The 13,350-nt window shown below is 49.0% G+C and overlaps 1 protein-coding gene across 1 annotated transcript; it reads right to left on the bottom strand.

The window, feature by feature from the left end:
* Positions 1–10,082: 10,082 nt before the first annotated feature.
* LOC135386258 (uncharacterized) lies at positions 10,083–11,261 on the bottom strand. The gene has a single exon (XM_064616070.1). It carries the CDS (start codon positions 11,259–11,261, stop codon positions 10,083–10,085), a length of 1,179 nt encoding a protein of 392 aa, XP_064472140.1.
* Positions 11,262–13,350: the final 2,089 nt, after the last annotated feature.

Here is a 13,350-nt window from a genome sequence, read left to right as displayed (position 1 = left end):
TTACAATATTGGCTCCAACCCACGAACGACAAATACGTGACCCACTCAGCCAGGTGCCAAGTGGGCGATAGATAACAAGGTCCGCGATCTCGTAACACGTTCTCTGTGAAAACGCCTTCAAACTTCTCACAGATGCTCTTCGTTCCAGAAAAGGAACTATTCTTCAGTCGTCCACTACCTGACCATTACTGCATCGTTTATCAATGTATATTACAATACTGGCTCCAACCCAAGAACGAGAAATACGTGACCCACTCAGCCAGGTGCCAAGTGGGCGATAGATAACAAGGTCCGCGATCTCGTAACACGTTCTCTGTGAAAACGCCTTCAAACTTCTCACAGATGCTCTTCGTTCCAGAAAAGGAACTATTATGCAGTCGTCCACGACCTGACCATTACTGCATCGTTTATCAACGTATATTACAATATTGGTTCCAACCCACGAACGACAAATACGTGACCCACTCAGCCAGGTGCCAAGTGGGCGATAGATAACAAGGTCCGCGATCTCGTAACACGTTCTCTGTGAAAACGCCTTCAAACTTCTCACAGATGCTCTTCGTTCCAGAAAAGGAACTATTATGCAGTCGTCCACGACCTGACCATTACTGCATCGTTTATCAATGTATATTACAATATTGGCTCCAACCCACGAACGAGAAATACGTGACCCACTCAGCCTGGTGCCAAGTGGGCGGCCGATAACAAGGTCCGCGATCTCGTAACACGTTCTCTGTGAAAACGCCTTCAAACTTCTCACAGATGCTCTTCGTTCCAGAAAAGGAACTATTCTTCAGTCGTCCACTACCTGACCATTACTGCATCGTTTATCAATGTATATTACAATATTGGCTCCAACCCACGAACGAGAAATACATGACCCACTCAGCCAGGTGCCAAGTGGGCGATAGATAACAAGGTCCGCGATCTCGTAACACGTTCTCTGTGAAAACGCCTTCAAACTTCTCACAGATGCTCTTCGTTCCAGAAAAGGAACTATTATGCAGTCGTCCACGACCTGACCATTAGTGCATCGTTTATCAATGTATATTACAATATTGGCTCCAACCCACGAACGACAAATACGTGACCCACTCAGCCAGGTGCCAAGTGGGCGGCCGATAACAAGGTCCGCGATCTCGTAACACGTTCTCTGTGAAAACGCCTTCAAACTTCTCACAGATGCTCTTCGTTCCAGAAAAGGAACTATTATGCAGTCGTCCACGACCTGACCATTACTGCATCGTTTATCAATGTATATTACAATATTGGCTCCAACCCACGAACGACAAATACGTGACCCACTCAGCCAGGTGCCAAGTGGGCGATAGATAACATGGTCTGCGATCTCGTAACACGTTCTCTGTGAAAACGCCTTCAAACTTCTCACAGATGCTCTTCGTTCCAGAAAAGGAACTATTATGCAGTCGTCCACGACCTGACCATTACTGCATCGTTTATCAATGTATATTACAATATTGGCTCCAACCCACGAACGACAAATGCGTGACCCACTCAGCCAGGTGCCAAGTGGGCGGCCGATAACAAGGTCCGCGATCTCGTAACACGTTCTCTGTGAAAACGCCTTCAAACTTCTCACAGATGCTCTTCGTTCGAGAAAAGGAACTATTCTTCAGTCGTCCACTACCTGACCATTACTGCATCGTTTATCAATGTATATTACAATACTGGCTCCAACCCACGAACGAGAAATACGGGACCCACTCAGCCAGGTGCCAAGTGGGCGATAGATAACAAGGTCCGCGATCTCGTAACATGTTACACCGCATTACTTTTGGGATGATAGTCGACGGTGAGATAATTCGTCACCTTACAACGCGGCACAGGAATGATCACGATTGACGCTGCAGTGCTACAGTTTGCGAATGAGTTTCGCTGAAGGTTTCTTTAACATGCGAAGTAGTCTCAATGCACGGTAGAGCGTGTTTAACATATCCCTGCCGAAAGAGAGCTTGTTTAAAGGTCAGCTATGCAGATATCCCAAATAGTCGAAACGGTTGTGATATTCCGAAAGCCCACATCCAGCTCTCCCCAAAATGCACCTTCATTCTCTCAGTTCGGTATACCCATGTCAAAAAAATAGATAATTCATTCCGAAACACACATGGGCGCAGCCATTTTTATGACGTACATGCACCCGAACGGGCATTGTGACTCATTCGCGCACCAACCTCTGTGGGATGTTGTGTTTTGTGAGCACGTACAATTTGTATCAAGTCGCGTCTGCGTTAACCCCTTTACAGCACTTGCCCATTGTAGAGACTGACGTTTCGACAGCCGTTTTAGCAAGAAAATGCCGACAGCGTTTTATTTTGTGCTATGTATATGAGAAACCGCATACTGCTATGGGACAAGTTTTATGTACGATATATCAATGTGCAACACCATCGACGATGGTATGTAACGACGAGAGACGTAAAACGAAATACAAATCACATTTCAAACTTTTTGTGGGATTCTGTGCATTTTCCAGAAGCTTTCTTTGAATCACACACTCCCATGTCACGCTGCGTTGTGTAGCACGCTACAAATTACTGCATTTTATGTCTAACATCTGGATATTGTTTGTAATGAGCACCGTAGCCCAAAAACATGCACACGAAAGCTCCAGAAGCCATGTGGTTGCACACTATGCAGACGCAAAAGAAGTACCAGAGCACATATTGCCACTTAGAAATGGTGTTTTTAGAAATGTGGGGTTTGAAGAGTTAGGGCATAGCATAGATCCTAGAAATCAGGTGCACCTTATCCTTCTGTAGACTGCTGTTTCAATTCACAACTCAGCACATGGGGTGTAAAAGTGCTAGAGGCAATTATGTGACTTATCGTCCTGGGTGACACCACTGGCCAGCCTCGGAATTAATTCCGTGCTCAGGAATTATTGTACAAATCACTTTGTATGTAATATTTATCATGTAGGACATGATAAGCAATATGTAAGTTGCAACCCTGTCTGCAGCATTCTCGATTGCCTCTTCCCTTTACAGTTGGAGACACGTTACCAAACCATTTGCAAACAGCACTCTTACAGGGCCCGTGTAACTTGAGTTTTTAATTTATCAAATTTATAAAAATAAGTATACAATAAGTAATATAAAATTGATATAAAATAAAAATAAAATTATAAAAATAATTTTAAAAAATAAATAAAAAGACTTAATGGAAGCAATGCGTTAGCATACCTATTGCACATGAAGCACAATTATATATGCTTGGACATCATCTAATTAATCTTGTGGAAACCTAAGTTCCCACAACCTCGGGGCGTCTGCCCGTCCGTTCCGTGCGCGAAGGAACAAGCAGCACAACAGAGATTCAAACCAACATACCGGGTTTATTCACAGACAACAGCTTGCATCCAGCAAAACAACTGCCCCTCTTCCCTTTTTGCCCGGTTTTTAAATCCATCGGGGAACGCCCCCACGGTCCCGACCGGTTGCCTCCGGTGTCGCTATCAGCCTGCGATGCGGTTGCCACACTCCCCCTCCGTTTAGCTTACACAGACATCAGGTCCTCGGGGAGGTCAAGTAGGATGTCTTCAGTGGAGAGAGGTGCCTGCGCCGTCTGGGGTGGAATGGGTGGTCGGGAGGGCCCCGACTCAGCGAGAACTTCTGGTTTGAGACGGCTGATTGTGGCCAGGGCAGAATTTAGATCACCAGCGGTGCGGGCGGCCTCGGTGCGGGCTTGATGGAGGGGCTCTCTGCGATGAGTTGCCCTGTGGACATCAGGGAGTTGGCACGTTGGGCAAAGCAGTCTCCTCTCCTCTGCAGTCAGCGGCTGGAGTGGGTCAGCCGGGTGGCGCTCGGCCAGCGTCAACCCTCGGAACGGAACTGGAGTACGGGTTAGGTCATCGCCCCTTAAGGGTCGGAGCTGGTTGTTCCAACGGGTACGTGAGGCCCACGAGACGGGTTGGCCATTGGCGACAACAGTCCATGTCGAGACGGAGTGGTGCTGAGGGGAAGACTCTGTCCGACGAAGCCTGCCGCTGGAACGGCCGTGTCCGCCTGGTCTGGAGGATTCGGCAGGTCGTCGCCTTGTCGAGAGTGCCGAAGAGCGCCGCATGATGCCTACGAAAAGATGTACAGGGAACACGGTAAGAGGGTATCCCTAAGCCATAAGCGCCCGAAGGGCACTCCCTAGGACAAACAGAGGAAAACTGTGCAACAGATATCACACTACTAAAGCACTAAATCACAAGCACTATGCTTAGCGATGGAGATAGTGGCAACTACATGCGCCGCTTGCGGGGACGCAAGTCGTAGCGGCTGGACGCAGATCCGGGTACGGGATCCAGGTCCAGGTCCTAGAGGGAGGCAGGTTGCAAATCGGGCTCCTCTCCGTCAGGGTCTCGGAGGTGGTAAGACTTCAAGTCCGAGATGCGAACCGGCCCAGTCTCTTCGCCGGTATTGCAGCGACGAAGTCTGTACGTGAGGCCGGAGGAGCACGCACTAACCTCGAAGGGGCCATCCCACCTATCTGCGAGTGAAGCTGCGCAGCCTCGTGACGCATCACTTAGCGGGTGAGTCCGTCGAAGGACGAGGTCACCGACGCTGTAGGTGAGGTTCCGACGTCCACGGTTGTACTGGCGAGCCTGATCCAACCTTGCGACGTCCAGGTTCTCCCGAGCCGTCCGGGCAGCATCGTCCAGTCGACTCCGGAGGTCCTCAGCAAACCTTGAATAAGGAGGCCGGGTTGCACCATCCCGGAGGCCTAGAGCATTCACCACTGGAAAAGGGGCCTCTCGTCCCAAGTTCAGAAACGCCGGGGTGAAGCCTGTAGATCTGGTGACCGTCGTCCGTGTAGCGAACGCCAGCTCAGCCAGGCGAAGATCCCAATCACGGTGGTGCTGGCTAGTAAAAGCAACCAACATCATTTTCAGGTTCCAATTAACACGTTCGGTAATGTTAGCCGGAGGGTGATACGGGGAAGTCTTCTTATGCTGGATACCTAAGACAGCGCAAGAATCTGAGAACACGTTACTTGTAAAGTAGCCTGCGTTGTCGGTGATCATCTGTGTGGGAAACCCGAACCGGCAAAAGGTGTCGAGTAGCTTTTCCCACACTCTCTATGAAGTCAGTGTCCTGAGAGAAAACAGCTCAACCCATTTCGTGAAATGATCAGTAACCACGAACAAATACTGGTTACCTCTAGCACTACTGGGAAATGGTCCCATCACATCACAAGCAAGTATCTGCCAGGGTCTATTGCTCTGAACAGGCTGTAAGCGCCCATGGGGTAAACCACCATGAGGTTTCCCTCTCTAGCATACGGGACAAGTACGAACATACTTTGTTACATCCTGCCTCATTCCTGGCCATGTCGCAACACGACACAACTTTTCATAAGTTTTCCTGCCGCTGCTTTGACCTGCCAAAGCAGAGTCATGAAAGTATGGTATTAAAGACTTACGCAACTTCCGTGGCACCACGACTCTGAACGGGGCTGAGCCGTCGCCCTCATCCGCCTGGGGTATGCATCTGAACAGGATGCCATCCTCGCCCAGCAGATAGGTGTCGTGCCGTCCGTCAGTCGTTCCGGTGTCCGCCGAGTCTTGCTCAGCTATCCACTGCGACACCCGCTGACAAAGGCCGTCCGCTCTCTGAGCGTCTAGGAGCTGCTCTCTGCTCACAACCGTGCCCCAAGACGAAGATACGTCTCGTGCCACCTGTGCTGCTGCCAGAAGTTGAGAAGGCGCCTCGGTGTCTTCCTCTTCCCCCTCCGGTAGAGGCGCGCGGGACAGCGCGTCTGCGACAACGTTCGTTGAGCCCCGCCTGTACTCCACGTTGAAGGAGTAGCCTTGTAGCGTCAGGCCCCAGCTGGCAAGTCGTCCAGACGGGTTATGGAGCCGCTGCAGCCAAGAAAGTGCCTGGTGGTCAGTCTGGACAGTGAAGGTACTGCCGTCCAGGTAAAGGTCGAACTTCCTGAAAGCGAAGATGATCGCCAAGCACACCTTTTCCGTCACGGAGTAGTTCCGTTCTGCCGGATTCAGCGTGCGACTTGCAAAAGCCACTGGACAAAGAGTAGCGTCATGCTCCTGCAAGAGAACTGCGCCAACACCATAATCGCTTGCACCTGTTGATGATGATAATTGGAGGTTTTTGGCGCAAAAGCGACTGAGACCATAGAGCGCCAAAAACTATGGTTGTAAATGACTCAACCTAGAAGTAAAAGTAAAATGATGGAATTAAGACAGAGAAGCAAATCTAGACATAGAGGTTGTTATAAAAAATTTAGCTAAAAGTTACAAGTTCCTAAGCATTCCTATATCTCTAAAGAAACTCAAAATGTTCTCGAAAGGAACAAAAGGCTCATCACCCAGTAGAAGAGTTGGGTGAAGAGGTAAAAAGTACTTGTAGCACTCAGTGAAGTGACGATTTCGATGAGGTTCGTGTTTTGGACACGATATCAAAATGTGTACAATAGAAATTGGCTCGTCACAGAGAGTGCACTGTGGCGGCTCCTCCCCACGAAGTAGAAAGCCATGTGATAGGAAAGTGTGTCCAATTCTGAGTCTGTGCCTCAGGACATCACAGAAGCGGTGTTCCAATGTGTCCGTGTGATGACTGATGTGTGGCTTTATTAGGTGAAGTTTGTTCTGTGTTTGTGAATCCCAGAATTCTTGCCATTTTGTGTTAATGGCGCATTTTAGAACCCGTCTGAAGTCGTGAAAGGGCATGTCAAGTGGACTGATGTCTAAGGTAAGGGCTGCTGAAGCAGCTCGATCTGCCTGTTCGTTTCCTGGGATACCCATATGGCTGGGCACCCAGCAAAATGTTAGTCTGTAACCTCTATTTATGACTCTACTTACCAAGGAAAGCGCTCTCTTAACCAACAGATTCTTGGTTCTCTGCAGACTGTGCAGGGCGTGTAGAGAGCTTAGAGAATCTGTATAGATTACAGCAGATCTAATGCTGGTTTGCAAGATGAAATTCAGGGCTAAGATAATTGCGTACACTTCGGCCGTAAAAATAGATGCGACTGGATTTAGGCGATGCGACCTTGTCACTGCTGCAGAGATCATGGCACACGAAACGCTGCTAGTGGTTCGTGATCCATCTGTGTATATTTCCACGTGATCCCCAAAGGAGTGTTTCAATTCCTCAAACTCCTGTTGAAGAACTAGGGGCGATGTAGCCTTCTTGTCATACTTTGTTAGGGAATAATTGTAGCCAGGTTTTGGCTGCCACGGGGGAACTTCCATTCCGGATTCTAAGATCCAAGAATCCCGACAAGAGAAATCGTAGAGTTCTTGATAGTGTGATACCCTCATGCTGAACGGACGTACAACTGATGATCTACTTATGAAAAGTCGACAAAATTGTGTGCCCTGGACACTAGACAATGCAGGGTGTTGATGATAGCTTTTAATTTTAAGGGCGTAGAGAATACTGAGGTAGCAACGACGTCTCTCCAAAGACCATTCGTTGCACTCTACGTACAAACTCTCCACTGGTGAGGTTCGGAAAGCTCCAAGCGCTAACCGTAGCCCTTGATGATGTATAGGGTCAATTAACTTAAGGACAGACGGTCGAGCGGAACCATATACTACAGAACCGTAGTCCATCTTGGACCTAATTACTGAGATGTATATTTTGTGCAGCATATCTCTGTCTGCTCCCCAGGTCTTGTGTGATATAACCTTCATCAAAGCCAACGATTTCATACATTTTGTTTTCAGTTCTTTGATGTGTGGCAAGAAAGTGAGTTTTTTGTCAAAGACCATTCCCAGGAATTTGTGTTCGTCCTGGACTGCAAGGTCCCGACCATTGATGGACAGTGTTGGGCTTTGAAGTAGTCCTCTTTTTCTGGAAAATAGGACACACACAGTCTTTTCTGGGGAGAACTTAAATCCATTTTGGTCAGCCCATCTGACAAGTCTGTTTATCGTCAGCTGTAGCTGCCTCTCACATGTATTCAAATTTGTCGAGGAGTAGGAGATTTGAACATCATCGACGTACAGCGAGTAAGATACAGAAGGAGGAATTGCGGTAGCTATTGAATTCATTTTCACAATAAAAAGAGTCACACTGAGAACTGAACCCTGAGGTACTCCGTTTTCCTGAACAAATGGCCTTGACAGGGTGGAGCCCAACTGTACCCTGAAGGTTCTCCCGTGAAGAAAGTTGACGACACAACGTAAAAGTCGGCCTCTTATGCCTAGGGAATGCAGATCTCGTATGATACCATACCGCCACGCAGTATCATACGCTTTCTCTAGGTCAAAAAATACCGAGACACAGTGACTCCGCCTGACAAATGCCTCTCTGATTGCGGTTTCCAAGCGGACAAGATGATCGGTAGTAGAGCGCGCAGCTCGAAAACCGCATTGATTATTGTCTAGGCAGTTATTCACTTCGAGGTAATACACCAGCCTGTTATTAACCATTCTCTCAAAAGTTTTTCCAATACAACTAGTGAGAGCAATGGGCCTATAGCTTGTAGGGTTTGATGGGTCTTTTCCTGGTTTCAGGAGAGGAATTACTGTAGCGACCTTCCATGCTGACGGCATTTGCCCACTATCCCAGACGTCATTGAAAAACTTCAGCAAACCTTCTTTGGATTTTTCTGACAAATGGACAAGCATGGAGTACGTAATTCGATCTGGGCCCGGAGCACTAACATTTACTGATGATAGTGCCTGCAGGAGCTCACGGGCAGTGAAAGGTTGGTTATATGCACAGTTCTCATCTCCCGTTGTTGTGACAATTCGCTGTTCTTCACGTCGCTTGACACTTAAGAATTTGTCTGTGTAATGGGAGGAATTTGATATATTGTGAAAGTGCTGACCCAATACATCAGCTTGTTCATTTAGGCTCTGGCATGGAGTTCCATTTACCTCAAGCAGAGGGACAGAAAAACTTCTGTACTCTCCTTTGATCTTTCTGATTCTGTCCCACACTATCTTTGATGGGGTCTTGTGCGTTAAAGACGAGACAAAATTGCGCCAGGAGGACCGTTTGGCCTGGCGCCGTGTCCACCTTGCCTTAGCACGTGCCTTTTTAAAAGTTAAGAGGTTCTGTGGTGTGGGATACCTACGAAAGACACCCCAAGCGCGATTTTGTTGCTTCCGTGTGTCCTCACAGTCCTTTGTCCACCATGGCTTTGGATGCCTAGGTAGTCGGGAAGAGGTCTGCGGGATGCTCTGAACTGCAGCTTCCAACATAGCATTGGTAATAAAATTGTTGGTGTCGTCTATCGACATTCCATTAAAAGATACTGGAGTGAACTCTGATTGTTCTTTGAATAAACTCCAGTTGGCTTCTCGGAGCTTCCAGCGAGGCTGACGTGTTGTTATTGTACTTGTACTTGAAACATACGTCAACTTCACTGGGAAGTGATCACTGCCCATCGGATTTGTCATCGCTGCCCACGCAATGTCTGGGAACAGCGATGGGCTGCAAAAGGACAAGTCAATGGCGGAGAAGGACTGTGTGGCTGTGTGGAGGTATGTTGGTGAACCCGTGTTAAGAAGACATATGGGTCGAGCAAGTAAGATCCTCTCTAGAATTTTCCCCCGACTATCGACTTTAGAGCTCCCCCACAGATAGTTGTGTGCATTAAAGTCTCCCAAGACAATGAAAGGAGGTGGGAGTTGGTCTAATACATTCTCAATGTCTGCTTGTAATATTCTTTCTGAAGGAGGGAGGTACACAGAACAGACAGTTACAAGTTTGTTTAGACAGATTTGGACTGCAACAGCTTCTAACTGACTTGCAACAGAAATTTCTTTAGCCGGAAGTGACCGTGGTACGATCACAGCCACACCGCCAGCTGTTCGTGCGTTGTTCATGCGGTCTTTCCTAAACATGTTATAGTGCCGGAGGGGATTCATGTTTTGTGGACTTAGATAAGTTTCTTGTAGGCATGCACAAATAGTGTTATTCTTGTCTAGAATGTCCTTAATATCTTCTAAATTGGAATAGAATCCTCGACAATTCCACTGCCAGATAGCCTGGTCCATAGCAGGGAAAAGGACGGGCAAAACAAATAGAAGCGCATAACACTGCACAGTACCTCGGATGTGTGCGGACATTGACTGTCTTTTCATGTTTGTATTGTGGTTAAGGGGGCTGTACTCTAGGTGCAGGTACCCTTTGCTGATCTTTGGGTTTTATACCTCTACCTCTGCCCTTCTCTTTTTCTCTTTTCTCCATAGCCTGGGAAAAAGAAGGAAGACTCGACGACGACTTCTGCGACGAGCAGTCATCGTCGTCGACGTCCATACTATGGCTTGTATTTAGAGGCGAGCACTGAGTGCTGCCCTCCCAGATGGAGAGGTTGCCAGCAGCCTCTACGGAAGCTGTTGCCACCTCGTTAGTACTACCAGCCACTTGGCTGGAAGGAGATACTGGAGGAGGGGACATTTCCATGTCCTTCTCCTTTTGTTGGGGAGTGTGGAGTGGAGGCCCAACGGTTTGGGTCTCCACGGACACTCTGAGGGGCGCCACTCCCCTGCGCACCACCTCAGAGAAAGAACCTTTCTTCTGGAACTCTAGTTGGGCCTTAGCTGCTTTGTATGAAATGTTCTGTTCCGTTCTGATCTTGAGGAGTTGTTTTTCGTCTTGCCATCGAGGGCAGGACCTGGAATATACTGGGTGCCCACCCTGGCAGTTCACACATTTAAAGTCATTCTGGCAGGTTTCTGACATGTGGTCCTTTCCAGAGCATTTCGGGCATGTCGTCTGTCCCCGACAAGTCTGTGAGCTGTGCCCAAAGCGCTGGCATTTGAAACAGCGCTTCGGGTTGGGAATAAAGGGTCTAACGTGACAGTTGAGATAGCCGGCTTTTATGGTCGATGGGAGTGTGTGACGCTTAAACGAAAGGATTACATGTTTTGTGGGAATCTCTCTGCCCTCTCTGCGCATGGTTATTCTTTTTGCAGAAACAACACCCTCTTCCGTCAAACCGTCCTCAATCTCAGACTCTGAACAGTCCAGCAGCTCGTCTTGTGAGATTACGCCCTTCACTGTGTTCAGTGTTCTGTGAGGCGTTACCGTCACAGGTATATCGCCAATCTGTTTCAGTGACTCTAAAGCTGTACTCTGCTGCTTGGTTTGCACCTCAATCTGGATATCCCCTGTACGAAGTTTCCTGGCCTGATACGACTTCCCAATTGCTTGTTCGATAACCTTGGCTGTCACAAATGGTGATAACTTGCCTAAAGTACCAGTGTCATTGTCAGCATGAATTATCAAAAACTTTGGAAACCACGTTTCCGCAGGTGTCTCTAAGAAATTCATTGCTTGTCCTTCGGTGCGGAACCGTTTTCGGTCCCGATCGTTTCTTTTAGGGTTACGTGATGCCATAAAATAATATGCAATGTTCTGTGCAAATGCCCTGCCGTCCACCACGGAACCCAACCACGGGATCGCGCTCCACGCGATAACAGGTACGTTCGCACTATACCCAAGTGCAGCTTCGCAAGAGGTGAAAGAACTGCACACGGTTGACCCTTGCCGCCAAAGAAGGTGAAATGAGAAAGGGGAAGAGAGGAGAAGGCAGAAGGAAAAGGTAGTGAAAAGTAGATGGCGACTAGCTGAATAGTCCTGGCCGGGCCTTCCAGGACCACCCGTCTATGGGAAGCAGGGGCCAAAGCAGTGTGTTGCTTTCCCGGAGGGGCCCCGAAGGGTCCAACCAAACCTCCGAGTCCACTCAACTGCCAGGATCCCCCTTTCCCCAGACACGGGAAAGCCACGCACAGCTATACGTGGGGGTCTCCCTCCTGCGGCGACCCAACCGTTGGTGCAGGAGGGGGCTACTGCGGCTGCTGCCGGGCGATGGGGGCGCCAAGTTCCCGACGCCGGGGCTTGCACCTGTTTGCACAACAAATGGTCTGTTAAGGTCGGGCAGATAAAGCCTAACCGTATCAGCGATCGCTTGTGATCGTTTTCGGTCTACTGCACCGAGCGCGAGTGCGAGTGGCTATCGCGGGAAGGAAGTCTCCCCGCTATGGAAGAGATAACAGGGCGCTAAGATGAATTGAGGTGACAACGGGCTCGCAGTGCCTAGCGTTTTTATTTTTTTATTAGACAAAAACAGAAGAAAAGAGCGTATACCCTTGATCACCCACACAAAAAAAGAGGCAGGGGGAGACGATACTGTCTCGATACTTTGTCGGCCCCCTTTCGCAGCAATAACTGGGGCCATACGCACAGGAAGGGAAGCGTATAGCCGACGGACAAGGTCCACGTCTTCACGTAGCAAGGACCACTCTGTTTCTATAAATTACCAGAGTGCGTCCTTGCTCCTTGTAGGCGTCCGACTCTTGCTCATCCTATTCTTCAGACTGCCCCAGACGTTTTCGATGATGTTTAAGTCCGGGCTCTGCGCAGGCCGTGTCAGCTGCATTACGCTGAGGCGTAAAAAAAGAAATAAGCTAGGCACTGCAGCCGGTTGTCACCTCAATTCATCTTAGCGCCCTGTTATCTCTCCGATAGCGGAGGTACTTCCACTCGCGCTCGGTGCAGCAGACCGAAAACGAAGCCATTTTGGCGTTCGTTACACGGAAAAGCAAAGTTAACACTACTAGCACGGTGGGTCGCCACAAGCGCACTCTTTCATCCCTCTGAACGCGTGGACTCGCCCGCTTCCGCTCGCCGCTAGGGTGTCTCTGCCCAGAGAAAATACGCCGCTCGCGCGTTCCGTAAACTTTTGTCCAGCACTGTACACGAATCCTCCATTGGGCAGGTCCAGCACCAACTTCTGCCGGATGATGAAGTCTCTGCCCAGAATAACAGGAACTGCCAGGCCAGGAAGGTGCACGAAGCGCTGCTTTCGTCGTCTCCCATCAAAACGTATCCAGAGCACAACTGCAGCCTGTGCTGGAACGGCGTCATTGGAAGCAAGACGAAGAGTGACATCTGTGAATTGCAATTCCACATGCCGTGATACGCAATGCTCGTAAACACTGTCCCCGATAAGGGAAAGCGCGTAGCTCCCGTGTCGATAAGGGCGATGTAATCTTTACCCAAAATTCGAACTGCGATGTTTGGTTCCTTATCCTCGATGTAATCTCGGACAGAAAAAGCAAGAGGAGCCAAAACATCTCTTTGCGGTATCTTACTGCTTGCAAAGCTAGTTTTTGACTGATCAAGGCCACGGATAGTAACCGTCTGCTCGCTTTTTTCACAACTTGCCAACGTCGTTGAGCGAGCATTCATGGACGCCGGCCGCGACCGTTTCCCGATGGCACATTACGGGTGTTTGGCCGTTGTCGCGGGCATTCCCGACGAAAATGGTCAGGGCTGCCGCAATTCCAACAGCCGTTGTGGCTGCTCGTGGCTGCGGGGGCGCAGGATTATGCCGCTCCCGCTGCCGTTGGGTTTCGCT

The sequence above is a fragment of the Ornithodoros turicata genome, chromosome 1 (genome assembly GCF_037126465.1).
Source record: "Ornithodoros turicata isolate Travis chromosome 1, ASM3712646v1, whole genome shotgun sequence".
Taxonomy (NCBI): Eukaryota; Metazoa; Arthropoda; class Arachnida; order Ixodida; family Argasidae; genus Ornithodoros; species Ornithodoros turicata.
This window is presented reverse-complemented; position numbering and strand designations above follow the sequence as displayed.

What these genes read in the sequence shown, in the direction of transcription:
- LOC135386258 (XM_064616070.1), bottom strand. Translation starts at nt 11,261, where the DNA reads ATGAATTTCTTAGAGACACCTGCGGAAACGTGGTTTCCAAAGTTTTTG.